This window comes from Plodia interpunctella, chromosome 21 (genome assembly GCF_027563975.2).
Source record: "Plodia interpunctella isolate USDA-ARS_2022_Savannah chromosome 21, ilPloInte3.2, whole genome shotgun sequence".
Taxonomy (NCBI): Eukaryota; Metazoa; Arthropoda; class Insecta; order Lepidoptera; family Pyralidae; genus Plodia; species Plodia interpunctella.
The window spans coordinates 7,656,831-7,676,529 of NC_071314.1; the positions used below are offsets into that span (position 1 = coordinate 7,656,831).

At 36.7% G+C, this 19,699-nt stretch overlaps 1 protein-coding gene across 7 annotated transcripts in view; it reads left to right on the forward strand.

The window, feature by feature from the left end:
* The window catches only part of ct (cut), a 151,127-nt gene that overhangs the window by 114,793 nt on the left and 16,635 nt on the right, over positions 1-19,699 (forward strand). For 6 of the 7 annotated variants that reach the window (XM_053761025.2, XM_064436639.1, XM_053761022.2 and 3 more), the window contains 3 exons: positions 6,964-7,145; positions 16,495-16,631; positions 17,235-17,747. In XM_053761025.2, coding sequence (XP_053617000.1) covers positions 6,964-7,145; positions 16,495-16,631; positions 17,235-17,747 — 832 coding nt within the window. The remainder of the gene's footprint in view (positions 1-6,963; positions 7,146-16,494; positions 16,632-17,234; positions 17,748-19,699) is intronic. The other variant, XM_053761027.1, reaches the window with a different exon arrangement.

Sequence of the window (19,699 nt, forward strand, 5' to 3'; positions counted from 1 at the left end):
TCCGTCCGGTTGGTATTGCTCGGATTTCATAGTCGCATTCAGAGATGAGTCCCCGTTGTGAGTTTTCTCGCTTTCCGATGGCCGCTTAAAATTCGTCGGTTAATAACGGTGTCCCGCCAATTCGGCCGGCGACCTCATGTTTGACCAGTTTGACAGATAGCCGACATTGCTTCCTCTTTCTACCAAAATGGCGTATTTATCCAGTCACTTGTCTTTCATCACTTCTTTTGTGATTGAGTCCTGCACGAATTTGTGACGCTGCATTGTCAGAAGCGAATTGGTTTTCTTTTGTTGTTTTATTAGTTGGGAAATTGTACTTCGGCATTGACGTGTATTCGAGTTCCATTGTCGAGTGCTTTTTAAAAGTCTTTTTGACGTTTGAAAATAGATTGCATCTCTTAAGTTGGTAACCCTGTTTTGTCTATGCTCAAAGAATGGCAAAACGGGTGTCCAAACAAAAATGGCTGAGTATTTTATTGAAAGTCTACAAAAGTAGGTATGTTTGAATGCAATAGTAATGCTTTGGTACCATTGTCACGCTTAGATTTTCCAGAAAATTTCTTTACAAGTTCTGTTAGGAATTTATTTTCTTATTACATAACTAGCTTTTGCCCACAACTTCGTATGTGAGTAAAAATCCGTTTCCCGTGGGAATTTCAAGAAATTCTTATTGCTCCCCTACACTGTCCTAGGAACCTACACACGAAATTTCAGCTTTCTACGTGTTTTTTATATATCTAGATAGATTGTCATCTATATATTTCTTACTTTTTAAACACTCAAACAAAAAAACTTCAGCAAATCTAATGAGAGCGTGAGATTATATTTTTATACTTTGGTAAGTGAAATATCACCTGTCTAATAATTTAGCACAATTCATTCGTAAATCGTCTTAGTAAATTGCGATTAATAATACAAAACCGTGTAAAAAAATTGTTATGAACAACTTTTATAGCGACAATAGCCTCGTATAGCGTAGCTCTAATCATGCTTTAAGCCCTAAGGGGCAGAAACAACACAGACCGGACACTGATCCGTAAAAAAGAGAAAGATAAAAAAAGAAAAAGTGGAAGTTATTGCGATAAACTCCGATGTCCATGAAGATTGGCTGGTATTGGTGCTCGCTCGTGTATGTCTTGGATGTACTGTTGAGCTATATTGTCTACTGTATCTGTATGTCTGTATGTGCATGTCTAGTTATCTTTGACGTTGTAGGATTTTTGTCCGTATATGTGTTTAGAGATGGAGATTAACCGTTATTGAAATTTTCGGAGAAGACATAAAATCTCTTAGCGTTAAGTCACATATTGTATTTTGTGAAGATTAAATAACATAAAAATTAACAAAAGCTCAGGAAACATTCTCAGAAACTCTCGAGTTTTTTTTTTTTTCAAATAATAACCGAGAAATTTCTGATGTCTGAAATTTAAAAAAAAATCTCTGCAAGTTTTTAAGGGAAGTCATTTTTCTAAATCAGAGTACATAATGGTGACTTTAATTGTTATTACGTCAGTAGCCGTTAAGTGTTTATAAAAATATTAAATCATTTCGCTGTTCCATCGACCCATAGATGCCGGAGGCAAGGATTTATGGCGAAAGACAAGAATTTACGGCGAAGAACAAGAATACACAATGCGAAACATTCCCCACTTCGGAAAGAATGTAAATGTATGGAAAAATTATTATCTAGTACGAATGAAAAGTTGTTTTTGAGGTGAAACGTGAATAACTAGGTTGCTTCGGGGGAAAACTGCAGTTTTGTCTGATAACACACACACTTTTAACTTTTTTTGTTAACATTATTTTGTGTCAATAAGACTTCGAAATGTATTTTCGTGAAAATAGGTTTGTTTCTCACAATAAAGGCCTGAATCGGCGGTTCATAGATAGGCGTATTCAAAGATCGCGAAAAATTGCCATAATGATACACTTCACACACTGGTTACGTCGCGTACGCGTGCGCATATGCGTATAATTCCATAGAATCAGAGTCACCTTTAGCTGGGGTTCTATTCTCACGCATTCGAAGTTCATATTTTTTTTTTTACAAAAATCACAATCAATTCAACACATCAATCGATCGATTTCTGTACTTTGTGTTTTTTGTTTTTCAAAACATCCTATTTTTTTATATATTTCATGAGATGGACGTCGATTGCGTGGCGATCGAGGCCCTCGACTCCTTTTGAACCGACCTTAAGTGTGTTAAAAACATAAAAAGTTAGTAAACACTACTCCATTCTCCCTGTTGGCCTAAATCTCATCTCTTTTAGCACAATCACCAAATGATCCTTAAAATAAGAGGGACACACATAATCACCGTGTCGCGGGCTTGTGAAGGCTCCGAAAGGCTCCAAAAAGGTGCAATTAAACTAAAAATGCGGGTAGACTTCAATAAAAAGCCTGAACTGTGACGGTTGGCGGTCGAAACATAATGGTACATAGTAATGATTGTACCTAATTGTTGAGGGTTGCCCTTCAACCCTTTAGATGAACCGCCTTTGCGTGTTGTAGGACACAAGCGACGAGCGGAATCAACACTGACACATTTTTTTGTCGCCAGTATCTTCACGTATTTTGCACAAGTATTTATAATTGTTGTGTATTTGTAATTTATAATTTGTTTATATTTGAAAACAGAATATTATTTTTTTTTCATTGGAAATTTAATAAGTTTTTCAAATGAGACAGGCAAAGGCAAAATAAATATAGTACAAAATTGTATTGTATTATATATATCATATTTGATTTATCTAAAAGATTCTCCTTTTGCATTAGCAAACACTTTAATATACTAAAGATAAGTAATCGATAATACCATACAAAGTAATTGCATGGGATCATTAAAATGCCTCGCATACGAGGCAGAGCTATGCGTTCTGCCTCGTATATTTTAAGTGCCCACCGTAAAATTGTATTTTAGGGTTGCGAGTATAATGTGAAAAACCAAAGAATGAAAACAAAGTAGTCGCATACAACTCTTTCATTCACTTTCCACTCCGAAGATGAGTTTAGTTGAGAAAATCATTACATGACTAATATGACGTAGGTATAGTAACACAATTCTTGAATTGAAAGTTCTTTATTTATTTTTCTGCAATTGGTTGATTTCATGAAATGGGACTAAAATATGTAATAGCAACAGTGAAGTCAATTTGACCAAGCGTGGTCGTTAGACTGGACAAGTGATGTCAGACACTCTGATGTCACATTAAAAGAGTCGCCCAATTAATATTAAGTACGGAACCTGCGAGTCGCAGCCGGCTTGTACCGACGTCTCAACGATGTTCTACACAATGAATAGCCTCAAAGCTCGATGTTTTACATCAAACTTCGGAAAAACCCGTGATGAAGTGCCAGGTGCAATAATTGTTTTGATTTCTAGAAAGAAATGGAGTGATTTACACCTGCTACAGTAAAGTTTTTGCTATGGATTGGATGTATAGAAGCAATTCACAATTGAAGAAATTGCATGAAAATTTACGCGCTCGTGTCATGCTAATCGTAAGTCAATCGTGACATTACGGGTTTTACGTGAAAATCGCTATTAAACACTATTGAATACTAGTTGTTCGCCGCGAACGTAGACCTCGCGAGCCCACTATTTTTTTTACAAAATAGTGAATATTTAAAAAACGACTTAACCGATTTTGATGCCCCACGAACTTTAAAATTCTCTTCACAGATTCTACACACGTTTTAAATTTCATCAAAACCAGACCAACGGTTCGAAAGTTATCGCGTTACAAACACTTACATACATACAAAAATTATTTTTGCCCCAAGTCGATTTATAGACCTCGGTCAATTATATATATATATATAACTACAATGCCACGGACACACATACTGATACACAGACACGTTACAACTAATAACTTTTACCTTTCTGTCGTCGGGAGTTCAAAAATGACTACAAATGTAATACTTGTACATAATTATATACTTTATGTAAATATTAGATCACCGCTATACGTATATACTATATCTCCTACGCCTAATAGGCAGAATATGATATACCTTACCCTTTTAAAAACTCTCTATCACCATGTTCTAAGGAATAAATGATCTATCTATCTATCTATCATAATCCGCTGCCGCTTAAGACTTAGCGCGGCTTTATAACGGTCAGCCTGCCGAATTAAGACAACAATTAACCCGCGGCGTTGCCTGCCGAATTTGTGTCGCTAATTCTTGTACCTCCGAATTAGTTGTTCACTATGGTTAACAAACATTTTATACAACATCGTCTTTTTGCTTAACGGGATAGACAGAGACAAGAGGCGCGAGTCTCGGAATACTAAGCTTATCGGAATAAATGGCTTATTGATGGAATTGAGATACAGTGACGACTTAAACATTAGATTAAATTAAATTTGACTCAGTCAAGGTTATAAAAAACATGAGTTTTTAAATTAATATACAATTATATCAGTTTAGTGTTATTCCAAATGAAATTAGACCATATGTTATTATTTATCACACATTTACACAAAAGTTCTTCCTCGCTGTTAGACTACAAAGCGTAGGCAAGTTGGTACGATGTAATGTGCAAACTATTGTTACACTACGTCGATGATATTTTGCCATTCATTACAATATAAAATCTCATCGAGTATAAAGTACTAATGAACATAATTAAAAGACATATATATATATACGTAATTAATTAATTATTCTTAAGTACATAATGCGATTGAAGTTTTATACTAGTAAATATAATTACTCATGTAATTAATAAATATATTTTATCTCCAAGGATATTATTTTTACAACTTTTAATGCAGATAACAACAAAATACCTTTGCTTATTGCAGTTATAAAAAATCTAATAGAATTTGTCATCAAAGCCTTCAAATATATTGACGTCATTACGTTGATCGATGTCAAGGCAAATTGAACTTTAAGTTGGAAACAATTCGTGCTATATTTATTTGAAAATAACTAATCAGTCGGTAAATAAAATACAATTAGTCAAAATTAATCTTTGTTAACACAACCTTAAGTTTATTTTCGAATGACAAGTTTTAGGTGAAATAATTTTGAATTGAATCGACGATCAATCATTAGTGGTGAGTTTTTTAAACAATATAGTTCGTTCTTATTCTTTTGTTTGTCGAGTAACGAATATAAAAACATTATGAAGGCCGATGTGGTTTTTGCTATAATTTAGTTGTGGTTTTTCATGTTTACACTGAATTACTGAAAAAAAAAAATACTTGGACTTGTACACTATACATTTTAATAGAATAGGACTGTCAACAACGCCATTTTGTATTTCGTGACAACGTAATTCTAATAATTCTAGATCATATAAATTTATATGTACGTTTAAATGAAGTTGCTGTGAAATTCGGGAAGCCAACAACCTACCTTCGATTTACTATTTCTTAAGAATTCCATGTTTACAACATATTTTTAAAAAATATCGAATGTCATTGCGTTGACAGCCGGCTGTCACTGTCACATCTTTTTTTTTTCTAAATACATCTGCAGTGAACTAAAATAATGTGAACGCAAACACAGATAAAACATATTTTATTAATTCTACTACAAACTAATCAAGTGTTGTGTGCGTAGCCTGTTTTCCATTTCATCATCACATCACAATAAAATTAGTATTGTTTCGAACGGATTTCCCGCCTTATCTTTTAAATGACGATAATAATTAAGGTTATAGATATAAAATCATAATTTTTTGATAAGGATTTTGTATGTTGTAAAGATATTATGTCATAAAAACACTGTTAGGGAACTTCTTGCACGGTTTTTCCTTTTTCGTCTTTTGGTTACGTCACTTTTTTATCAACAAAAGTGTCTTAAAGTTTTCTAAGAAATTTGCAATAAAAAAATGTTTTTACAGATTATATTTTACCCATTATTAAAATTTCACTGAAAACTGTTCAGTAGGTATATCGCGTGTGTGAGCAGGTAATAAACATCCAATCTCTCGTATTTAATAGAATTTGATTAACATTTCAGGATCGTATTTCCACTCTGAAGTAACGTCATACATGTCCCATGTAAATTATTGTTTTTGACTCATAGAATATTGTCTAATTTCAGTTATAGTGAAATTTTTATTCATGACTTTACCCTGAAGTTACTCACTTGAGCGGAACCGTAGCTCGCCACTAGAGTAACAATCACAGCCTCAAGTCGTCATTGGCTGCGCGTGAGTTCCGTCCCGATTCGAATCTTCACGTCTCAGCGCGCATCAAACAATTGTTATCGAAGGTCACGTGTTCAACCTCATATCAGTGGTTGTACACGGATCTTACTGTGTCATTACAAGTGATTTGCTGTTCGATGGGTTAAAATTAACTAATATGCACGCACAAGTCTAAACTTATACGGTCAAGAAATCACCCAAAAGTGAGATTTTTGTTTGAAAATGTAATTTTTAAAATTTGATATTAATTTCAATTACACCTAAAAAAGTTAAAAGGGATCATACAGACAAGAAAAACTATGTCAGTTCATGATATCTGAGAACTTGAAACGAAAATCTCGATTTTCTTTTTTTTTATCGAGCGTGTTCATGAACTTTTGTCAGATTTATTTCAAATTGTTCAAAGCCTAAAGACATGACATAACTTTTACGTCCACCGCCATCTAGCGGCAGAATTAGCATATATAATATACACTAATGAACTGAACAGTCACCTATACCTTCAATATACCAAAAAAAAAGAATATACAAAGAATATTCAATCTTGCCACCAAAACTACACACATAAATAAAAACAAACACGTTTTTTCCCCGGTTTTTATCTGAGAACCAGACATGTCAAGCTCATAGTACCCTATCCTATATAAACAATTTAAACTATATACCGAAATATAGACGCGAGAAGTCAATACATGTTTAAAAATGTATGAATGAATGATTTATTTGAACAACTCATGTATAGAAATAGTCAAGAAAACACGTTTAAAAATTTAATTCTTTTATTTTCTCAGATCGCCCAACTGGTAGACGAGGTGCGTCGGCTGCAAGCGTCGCTGAACGCGCTGCAAGAGGCGCACGCGCAGAAACTGCAGCGGCTCGAGGAAAGACTAGACGAGAAGAAGAAGCACATAGCGAGACTTGAAGCGAGGCTCGACAACCAGAGGGATTACGATGACATCAAGAGAGAAATCAGGTGAGTATTGTTAAACCATCAACACAGTACAATACATACTACTAAATGTTGCCCGGGGCTTCGCTCCCGTGGGAATTTTGAGATAAAATATAGCCTATAGCAATCCTGGATAAGGTACCTTTCTAATGGTGAAAGAATTTTTGAAATCGATTCGGTAGTTTCGGAGATTACCCGCCTCAAACATGCCACAAACTGACAAGTGCTTACCTCTTTATAAGAATAGTATGGTATGTAGTATGGTATATAGATATACAGGGTGACTTTTTATACATTGGCAATATTTTGTCTACATGCTCGGTCCATGATTCTGAACAACTTTTAAGTATTGGAAGTAACTCCGAAATCGCGAAAAAAATCAGCTGTTCTATACAAAATTAAATACCTAACTTGTGGAAAATATATGGCTGATTTTTTTATCAGCTGATTTTTTTTTCGCGATTTCAAGGTTGCTTACATACGTAAAGTTTTTTACTGTACCATCAACTGAGCATGTAGATAAAACAATGCCAATGTATAAAAAATCACCCTGTATGATGAGATACCTTAATCAAGTCAAACAAAATACCTAAGCTAGTTGACAAATTTTTGTCCCGATAACTATTCGAAGGCCATATAGAAACTCCAGCAAAAAAAAAATACTGTAATTATGTCAATTCTTTCTTTTTTGCACAGACTATAAACAATAATGGCTAATAGTTTTGATAATGGTCCCACAGTCGGTCAGTATCTGATGAAAGCGAGACTTGTACAACTCTGGCTAAACATTTAACGATGTATTCTACCCTTCAAGCTCAAGGCTCGGTTTTCTAACATGTAATCTCATGTCAACGACCGGCTATCAGCTTATCAAGTTTATTAACACGTGTTGCCTTAAGCTTTTGTAATGTTTATGTGTCCTGACACACACACACACACACACACACACACAGAGAGAGTTCAATAGAATAGTTTACTAGATATGTATGTTTATACAAAAAGTTTTTATTCTTCATAAGATGTGCTGGTTTGATAGAATAAGATAGAATGTGTCAACTGCTTCTCTTGCGCAGATTGCAAAACATGATCAAGGGAAACGACTATCAATTGGTGAAATTAATGGCGTGAAAAAGTTCCTGTGAAGGTCTTATGTCTTATTTCTGAATGCTCTCTTTGATTTTAAGATTTTTCTCATATAGACGTTGGGGCTCAGAATCTCAATTCCACAAATAAGCCCACTGTCCAGCTCATCGTAGCCTTTGAGCTTCGCGACTCTCGACTCTGTCTAGCCCGTTAGAAATAAAGACGTGACACTGTGTGTATTTTTTGTGGATTTTCCCAACTTCATATAGCAAAGTTACGTAACACTATGCGTGATTGATACCCGTTATCAGGAATGTTGACGGATCTCTTCCTGTTGCCGTGAGAGTCGATGTCGCAATCGGGAATATCAGCGTCACGTCCTTTCGTTACAGGGTGGACAGGACCTTGGATAAAATTGCGATTTCCACGACTCTTTATTAATCACTATGGTTACTTGAATAAATAATTTTTCATTCATTAAGTGTGTTACTGCTAACACTGGTGTCAGAATTTATTCAAGCACTGGCATGGCTTTTGCGAACAGTGCCATCTAATGGCAAGTAAACACACTAATGCAAAATGTTTTCCTTCACCAGAAACAGACTATTAAAACAACATGAGACAGATTGGTTAACAAACTCATATAGGTAGTTCGATTAAGATTCGAACCTATTTAAATCACGGCGGTCCTAACCGCTGGACCACCGCCGCTACACAAAAGGCTGACGACTCAATCAGTGGAAGTGGTAACAAATAAAAATGGTAATTAACTTACTCGAACATCTGGCAAAACACGTTCAAAGGATATATGTCTTTTCGGCGTCTTTATTACGTTACGGCTTTATTTTTATGGTTCTTTTAAAGAATGTTAAACTTCTAGATCAATAATCAAAAAATGAGCAGTGTTCAAAAGTCAAAATTCTTCAAATCAAATCATTTATTCAGAAATTAGACCTTCACAGGCACTTTTTCACGTCAATTTTTATATTAAATAATAATTTCTCACAAGCTACAAACTCTTTTTTCAACTCATCATCATATCGAGTGTGTTATTGTTAACAATGTCAGATTTTATTCAAGTCGCCTAAAGGCATGTGACATGACTTTTACGATTACCTACTCCGCCATTTAGTGGTTACCTATCAGCTGTGTGTCCCTTAATCGCATCTTACGCCTTCCACGAAAGGATATGGAGTGGTGTTCTAGGGTGGAACCAGACACAGTATTAGTATCAGTTTACATATGGGGATTCTTTCTCGGATGGCGGATCCCCGGTAGACGGACGGCGCCGTGGACAAAATTCCTTGATTTTATCTGACTTGTAATTATTTACATGAGCTGGGATTGTTAATAAATTAAACAAAGACTATTTCCCAATGAAACAGGCCGGCTAATCAGGTGAGACAATGTTTATAGTCTCGTAATCAGTTCTTTCTGTTTGTCGACCCTACCTTTGACTGATAAAGTGGCGCCTTGTGTTTTCATTATCGTGATTCATAATCATATGTGTAGACTATTGCCGGGATTTTAAATAAAGCATGGAGAGTGTCTAAGAAATGCTAAACTGTACCCTTACATATCATAAAACAAAAGTCCTTTGCCGCGTCTGTCTGTTCGCGATAAACACAAAAACTATTACACGGATTTTCATACGGTTTTCACCAATAGATAGTGTGATTCCTGAAGGTTTAGGTGTATAATGTGTTTCTAACCGAGCGAAGCCGGGATCGGCAGCTAGTAAGATACAAATTCCAACCAAAACCACAACAATATTGTTTCCTTAATAATATTGATCATGAATAAAAATGACAGTCGTATTTTTTAAATAGGCTCAGAATTTTAGTGGCCAGTATTTTAACGTATTTTAATATAGTGTGGATATATAACTGATCGTTACAATAGTGTTAATATACCGGGCACTTTATAATATTTGAAATTGACAGAAAGAAACAAAACATACTTTTTAGCTGTACGAGTATGCTTTAACTTTTTATGAATAAACAGGGTAGAACTTTGTCGATTGTGAATTTGTTTAAATCGTTCGAAAAAGAATGGAGACATTTCATAATATAAGAACTTCGATTGCGTGAGAATTGAGCGTAACAGAAACTAAAGCGCATGGAACCAAATACATGGATTTCCCACATATTTTTTTTATTTCCCGCCGAGTCAAAGGTATCGGAGTCGGTCGCGGGTAGTCGCTAAATGTTTGTACAAGGAATTTAGCGCCCACCAACGTGTTTGAACTATTGGGCGATTGCCCCCGACATTTTTTTTTAAGTTTCCTGTCGCTGAGAAATATAAATAAATCGTTTATCGTATTAAATGCTATCGATTTCCGTGTGAATGGTGCACGGTTGTGTTAATTGGTACGGTAAATTATTGTTTCTAAGAATCCTAAGTAAATAAGAACATTAGGTAGGGAACAAATGTCTGGCTGTGCCGCTCCCACCCGGCCTGTCAGAAGGGGCAAATCCGTTAAATGTTAACTTGATGTTGTCAAGGACGATGAGTGTATCAATGATCAGATAATCAAATATGACCGTGACGAAGAAGAAACAGGAACCTTGGGCTCCGAAGCTCTATGATAAGGAAGAACATAAGATCATTCTTATGTTCTTCCTCATCAAAGAGATGAGAAATAATAGTTAAATTTATTTATTTTATTTTAAGATCTTAATGGGTTAAATAATCTTAATGGGTCCCGTTTTTGCCATTTCAAATATGGAACCCAACCACAACCAATCTTTCACCGCTCGACTCGTCTTAGGCACTTCTATATCTTCATTCATTACTCTATGGTCCTGAAGCGGGCTTCCCATAGGATTTTAACCGAAAACTATTAATACCAACTGGACATAACTGTCGTAGAAAAGTTTACGTGTTATTTTTAACAAAATGCGGCCCTTTTGATCTCATCAAAGAGAGATCAGAGGCGGCGACATAAACTGAAGCTTTTTGATCGATCGATCGCCGGATATATATGATATAATACAGGTTAATTTGTTAAACAGGTGACAGTTTAATCTTTACTAATTGTCCATGATTTTTTTAAAGTTAAAGAATGTTTTTTCTGTCTGCATTCTGTTAGCGAGATTATTTAATAAATATTTTTATTAATAAAAAAATATGTATAACGTAACTTAACGTCAAACTCTTTCGGCCATAAATAGTGATAGCTTTAAATTTTGAACAAGAATTCGAATCCCAATTCTAAACTCAAACATAAATCGCACAGAGGCGGAATTAGGCGCGGTTCGGCATCGTCTAGAAATCAATCTATCCTGCTATTAAGCTTTAATCTTCGACTGCTATTACTTAATCCGGCCCTGGAGAGGAATAAATAAGCAATAAACCTCCAGGTGGCTCTGTTTATCAGAGTTTAATGTATTACAGGAATTTGATCTCCATTGATCGGAAGAAATTGAACACGAACTCAGAATTTGAGATATATTACTAAGGTGCTTATTATGTATTAACTTTTTCCCAGTAATGTGGGTTCAGCAAAGTACGTTTGTTTTGTGCTGAGTTCTGGCATATAACATAAATAAATTGCTCGAAAAAAAGCTTGAACTAAAATTCTGTATAGTCCCCAGTTGCTACGATATTAGGAAAATCGCGTTAATCCCCAATAGCGGCGCCCTACACGTAAATAAGAGAAAGCCAAGAAATATTATCGGCTTACACGGCACGGCGATAGGAAATAGAAATATAAACGGAACAATAGAAAAATCTCATATTTCAATTATTTCCCGCACGCGAACAGTTGCACGTTCCCATGATCAGCCCCTTTTGATGGGGCTTTAGTTGAAGATCAACTTATTCATGCCATGTCAATAGTCCGGTTTGGTATTTTGGAGATAAAAAATTCTCTAGGTGAAATCAAAACAATAATTCTTATTCTAAAATGTAATGGCAATTTAAAATATTTATATGTTGAACATCGAACATGATTCAAAATTTCAAAATTCTTAGTGGCCAGTTATTTCCGCAAATGATTATTTCAAATGGAGAATAGAATAAGCGCCTGTATCCTAGACAGAATGTTATCAGAAACGAAATGTTCTCGCTTTTGGGATAAATTGAACAAAGACAGGTGGAAATGTAGACATTTGGTATTAAATTATTACGAAAGTCGGAATATAAACAGTGCATTTTAAACGATTCATTATCAACGTGCAACACGAAACGTGGGTTTAACTTTCCAACTTACGATGTTGACACGTTAAGTCAAAATTAAAAAAGCCAAATAAAGAATCAAGTTTATCTCGTGTTTAATTAGCTTTTAAACACACAAGATTTACATATTTCTCGAGGGACAAACAACAGTCGTCTATATTATATGGCTGGAAAACTATGTTTGCCTCCTATATATCAATACGAGGGCCTATCATGGACACCTGTCCCCATTTGCTTAGGCGTGTTTGTCTTACATTTAACGAAAGTTTAGCCTCACACTGTCACACACAAATTATCAACTAATTTACGCTCCCCGACGTTTTTTCATGCCATAAAAGAACTCTGGTCCTAAGCTTTTTACAATCTGTTGACACAATGTTGCTTTCCTCGTTCAAACGTTTGAATAAGACCAAAAATTCCGAAAACTAGGAGACGTGTCAATACTGGCCGCTTTTAAAACATGACCATGAGCGATTTAAGAAAAAAATTAAAACTTGCAGCCAATAACGTGAGTCGGCTCACTCTTTGGAGTTCGGAATTTGAATGTTTGTCGAAGCGTAAATGCTTCGGAAAGGCGTGTGACCTATTGACCAATAGATTCGAGTTTCGAAAACTGGAACGCGTGGGTGTTCTTCACGGTGTTTGAGCTTCGAGTGAACTGTCAATACTCGAACATGACCAATGATGTGTATCGGCGTTCGAAATTTAACGTCAGTGACGCGGTTCGAAAGGCGTGTATCGTATTGACCAATCGATTGGTCACTCGTCCGGCGCTGGGCGGAGCCGCGTTATCGGCGGCCGATGATTTGACTGATAATGTTCGATTGTTACGTCAACGCTCGATTTGAAACTCGAATTCCACCGAAACATATAAACCAACGGTCGTAAAATTAAAAAAGCGTAAAGAACTCTTTCGATTCTAAATTCGAAACATAATCTGTGCCGTATTTTTGATTAATGAAGAGCATTCTATGACTGGGGGGGGGGGGGGTGCAAATTTCACCCTTTAGCAGATTTCAAAGACATATTTCTAGTTAAGACTAGGGGAACCCGGGATGTTTCGATATTGATTAATAAATTACGAATTCCTGTTGAGTTGCTCCAAGTCCGCAGATAAAAGAGACTTTATTAATCAATAAATTTTATTGTGGAATAACAAACGAGGAAGGTTTACGGGTATCAAGGGATTTTGAATCATTCAATCCGACAAATTTTCTTTTCGTTTATCTTATACTATATCACTTTTTCGTGTATAAACGTGATAACAATTGTATGTACTTTGTGCCACGTTTAAAATAAGCAGAAACAGATTTAATTGAATACATATTGTAAGAAAATACATGTCTCATAGTCATAAATACATGTCTCATATCTTCAATGTAATATATTCGTCAGCAACGGGAATGCCAATGCGAAAAGGAGCCCCATCGTTGACTGGAGATCTTTTTAAATTTACATTTTTAAGAAGCCGTCACTTAGCGTCATGCGGAAACTTGGTGTAAAGTTGTAACCCACTTTACGATATATTCGTAAATATCTTATAAAAGTTAAAGTTAACTGATAACCTGGGTGTGCGGTAGAGTTTGGTGCATCAAATATTCAGTGTGTTATACTGCCTTAACTGAAGGCTTTTGGGCAAGACAAAGAAGCTTTTAAGCTTCCGCGAGCACAGGGAATACGTGGAGAGGTAAATGCGACATTCTTTAAAAATACTTTTGAAAACCACACATAATTTCGCTTTAATGTTTCTCTGTTTATTTTTCTGTAATATAAATAAAAGATTCAATGCAACTGTTCCTTTACTTAAAATATATTGGTAATTATAATATAATATATAATGGTGTGGTTACAAACGAAATGGTACTGAAATAAATATGCTTTCATATCACTTAATGTATCACTATCCAGTAACGACTAACCGAAGATAGTCCAATAAATACAAGTACAAGAAAATTAAAAAAAACAACTGGCTGAAAAGAACAAATGCAACTGGCCAATTCAAATTAAAAATCGAACACGCACAACTCGCACTCGCCCGTCCTGTGCCGATCGCGCAATAAAAAAGTTGGAAGCGTCTCCACGCTTGGCCGTAACCGAGCTATTAAAACTAAGCTATCACCTCACCCACTTTCCACCCAGTTAACATAACGATGTCACAGGCATAGCTTGTACTTCGTTATAACTCAAGATGATCATACAATGTATCAGGAACATTATTGTCACTTAATTAGCGAAGAAATTTTACTTAATTATACAATGCCAAACCAATAGTGACATCTATATTGACGATATTCTTCTTTCCGGTTCTCCTAATGGGTGCTTCTAATATCTCCCACAAGAGGAGAGCATGTAATAGGCTTCTTACAAGCAAGTGGGATTTGTCAGAATCAAGAAATGCCTATCCTATATATATCCCATAGGAAACAGGCGTAAAAATATGTATTCATGATTCTTCATCATAATTTTCGGCCTATATTCGTCTACTGCAGGGCTTAGATATTTTGACTTTGGATATTTATTTAAATAGTTCTAAGAATGACCAAATGCTAAAGCAGAATTACCAAACTGGACTACCATACTGGTCCATGCGCTGTAATGCAACATTTTAGTTTCTTTTTTTTAGTATTCTTTCAGTTGCCGAACTACAAGAATCTTGTAAAACTGAAACACCAGAGTTGAGCAATAAATACTTGAAGATTTTAGCTGTTTTCAACTAAAATTACGTAGAAATCGAGACAACTTTGTCCTCACCTGCTAAGTATTGCCTAGAGACCAACACAACTCATGCAAAATGCTTCTAGTTTAACAATATTGTGCTACCCGACATTACCCGGCCAATTTCCGAACGACGTACCTTGTACACAGGTGCGCCTGTAACTACAGCTCCCTGATTTGGCCGTATCGTCCCGATAAAGGATTTAATTGGCGATATATTAAATTGTAATTAAGATGCAACCCTATTGTTGAGGTGTGAAAATCTTTCGATCGATATTGCAACTAGTCGAGCGAATAGTTTGATGTTTAGTTCAAGTTTTAGGTTAAGTTTGTCGATTGGTTGTGCAAATCGTCTGGTGTTGTCAAATAGTTTAATTATTGCTGATCGTTAGTCACTATTGTGACGCTATGAATCAATACGGTCGTTGGGATACATATTCATAAGATCGAGGTGTTAATTAACAGTTTACTATTTACGTGTTCGAGGGTAAATTACTTTGAATAATGAAGTAAGTTTTTGCCGGGTTGCGGGATGTTTTTGCTTTGCATTTTTTTTATAAAAACAAAAGGCTGCACAATTATTAATTACCGAAGGTACGCTTTGATCTTTAAAAAGTAACGATTTCGTTTTTTAAACCTAATTTCGAAATCCATAGACAATGCAACCGTTAATAAAAAGAGAAATAAAAGTTTAATAATTAAGTGTTCCATGTTCAAAAATGTTTCTTTTTATATCATGCACAATAGTGCATCTGGAAATATCCAGATGAGCAAAGTCAAAGTATTAATTGGTCGCTAATTTTACCTGCCTGTTAATTTTAGTAGGTTAATAAAATCACGGGTTCTTACATAAAGTAGACCTTCGAGTCATTATTAGTGCTGGGCTTATCTCGTAACAGCACGGACCCGCTCAAAGGGTTCAATCTCAATAAATTTATGAAAGGAATATTGCCAATAAGGGGGATATCCTATTAATTAAAATACTTAATTAATTCACCTGGAATGGTTTTAATCAATTCACTTGTTCAATTTATTATGGTATGACCCCTTGATTATGTCACATTTTCATCGGAAGCTTACGGTCTATCGGTCTATTGCTGGTGTTATCTGATCGGTAATTTGAGGGGAAAATCGTAAAATTGTAGTAGGAAGGTGTGATTTCTATAAGGAATTTATGGGGAAAATGAAGCTTTGAAGATAATTTTCTTAAAGGCATTGGATATCAAAAGACTCTTTAAATTTTATACTTCATGTAGGTATTTTTTTTTTACTTCTTTCTATCAACTTTACTCTTCTTCTTTTAACCATTATTTTTCCAATCACATATCTTATTTTATCTGGCGCTTCTACCCCTAAAAACATTTAAAATATTAAACCTGGTTTCCCCTTGTTCCAGCATGCTCAGGTCCCTAGACCTGGGTTCCGGCGAGAGATCCCTCGAGCGCAAACCTGAGCCCCTCCGCTCGCCTCCTGCGCCTGCGCAAGAGAGAAGATCCACGGAGCGAGAGCAGAGCGCCGAGCGCAGAGATACAGGTACGACATGGTTGATATTGCTTGACCAGCTGTCTCCGTCACAGACTGAATTTAACCATAAGTCACTTAGAATTTAGTTGTATTTCATTAGGATTGTTCCCTATAATGGGTGGATGTTCGTCACTTCAAGTGATCAAATGTGCTAAACAAAAAAAATGTTTTTTCTTGATTAAGTCTTTTTTATATTTCCCGGAGACGGTTCAAACATTAAAGACTAAAGCATACTTAATGATAATTTTGTCATCAAGACATTGGAGACTGTATTTGTGACAGTAGACTAAAGCTGCTCAAGTAAAAGCAATCCTCATAAGATGTAAGCTCTGCATACGTTGTGATGTCCGTAGCTAGTACGTGTTCGCTTCTGTCCACTCGCGGGGTGCGAGGACTCCAGCCCCACTCCTCAGCCATGCCGCTCACGGACGCGCGTAATCGTTCCAACCTTAGGCCTTAGAATTCGGGGCATGCCGACTTGAGAGAAGCCGCGAATTACATATGCGGATGACGTTGCGAGTTGCGACGCTTACGGGCGTGCGTGAACCACTACACCCCCCTCCCTGATCCCGTGACCCTCGTGTTCCCGCGTAACCGTCACTCTCACTACAGGTCCTGAAGAGTGGCCGAGCACGCCGCCTCCGCTCAACAACAACACGACCCATCACAACAACAACGGACCCACGCCGCTGCCGCTGCCGCCCCCGAGCCCCTTCAGGTTCGAGGAGCATCGCCCCTACCGCTTCGCAGAGGACATGGGTCCGCTGCCGCCTGGCGCTCTAGTAGGACGACTCGGAGACTCCTTGATCCCAAAAGGAGATCCAATGGAAGCGAGGCTCCAAGAAATGCTCAGATACAATATGGACAAATATGCGAACACGAATTTGGACACGCTGCATATAAGCCGAAGAGTGCGGGAACTGTTGTCAGTCCACAATATTGGGCAGAGGCTATTCGCGAAGTACGTCCTTGGGTTGTCTCAAGGGACGGTCTCGGAGCTGCTGTCGAAGCCGAAGCCCTGGGACAAGCTGACGGAGAAGGGCAGGGACTCGTACAGGAAGATGCACGCGTGGGCGTGCGACGAGGCCGCCGTGATGCTCCTCAAGTCGCTCATTCCAAAGAAAGGTACACACAGTTGCTTGTTTGTCTCTAACCAGAACGTCCTGTCCCAAGCTCGTTTAATTAAAAAAGGAATCGTTTGCCGACTGGTTAGGAATAGACAACAACGAAGTTTTTATTTACTTCTAATTACGAAACCGGAGCCCAAAATTTAAAAATAGTGTTTTTTTTTTTTAATTGTCAGTTGTTATTCCAAATTCTAAATTGCTTGTTATTGCTATCACGTCATGGCTCTGGGCTCGGCACGAATCCATCAATTCCGCCCCTTTAGCTCAATCTTCCGAACGGTTTGCTGCCCGTTATCGGTCCTCACCTGACAATAGGGCTCATCAATCACGGGAAGAATGCTGAGATATTAGAGATGTTTACTTTTGGGCCATTCAACGTTACAAACACAACTTGTTTTAGCACTTAAACGCTTTACTCGATCGTTCAGTAATGATTGTTCGCTTAATTTATTTTTTGTTGTTTATTTTGTTTTTCCTTTTCCTCGCCCCGTTTCCGAATCCCGCACTTATCCTAGTTCCCGTCGGGAAGGATGTGTTATCCTGTGTCCTAAGGGGGGGTAAGTGGGGAGCGCGAGTAGTGGGGGACATGTTCATGCGCGCTCCTCGTTTTCAATTTATCGTTTCAGTTTTTTGTTCTTTTACTTTGTTTTCTATTACACAGGCTAGAAAATCCATCAATTTCTCTTTACTTCTTATAATATCAATAATGTTTCTGAACGTTCATAGACGGAGTGTTGAAAAACTAATTTGTACCGACAATTCCGCACTAATTTATCGAGGTTGATGAGAAAGAAACAAACAAACAGACGGAACAATGGGAAGCGGACACGCACCTAGCGACGACCCACACAATGCTTGCTGTCACATCATTAAAATGCAATTCGGGCACTTTATGTTACCAAGCCTTCATTGCAATTACACGCTACATAGTTAGATAGGTAGATCTTGCTTGTCGCTTATTTTTCATACAAAACCAATGTAGCCCTCTTAAAACTAAAAATAAACACAAATTCTTTTACTTCATTAAATTTAATAGTGTTTTTAGATCTTCAAATAGGTATTTGAGATCGATTTCCATGGCAACGAAAAGGCTGTATGTAAACTTAATCACAGACAAACCTAAAGAAATATGAATTCGTTTTAAATAGAGAACGCGCTGGAACTACCACGCCATCTATTTCTACGAAATTTGGCATAAAGGCCGTATACGTAATGCGTTCGCAGGCAGAATTCGGAAGAATTAAAAAGTACGCTCTCATTGTGAAGCGGTGTACACATTAATGACAATGCAGGACAAAGTATAAATCTACGGAGACAATGGCTGCCTCGTATTAGCCTTTGTCCCATCGATAGGGATGAGCTCAAATAGATTGAATTTCAGATAATACGAAAGGGTTCCGTTTTTCTTATTCTGTTTCGGTGTGCGATTAGAGTTTTGAATTTGCTTTTCGGTGCATATGAATTGTGGTCTATTGTGGTTCAGAACGAATTGGCGCAATAGGAAGTTTCGTCAAGGCATGCTTTTTATGTTTACAAAAAACAACTTATTGTAATCTAAATTCTAGCCTAAGCTTGATACATTATTTTAAATAATCAAGGAATAAATACTGCGTACTGTCCACGAACGCAACTTTGAATATCGAATGAAAAATATAATTTCAAAAAAAGAACCAGCTACTATCGCGAATCGATGCAGCCACGGCACAGCGTTCAACATCCGTCACAAATGGCTTCAGTAATGATTGCCAGTTATAACCGATAATCAAACACATCCACCGTGGGAATGTATGCTCTATGGTCGCTTTGTAAACCGGGTAATTTTATGTCGTTAATCAATATTTCGCAATCGAGAAAATTCTATGTTATGTGTGTCCTACATTTTCTATTTATTATTTTAAAGATTTAATCTCAGGTCAGGGTGGAGCTAGTAGCATTGTTCGCTTCACCAGA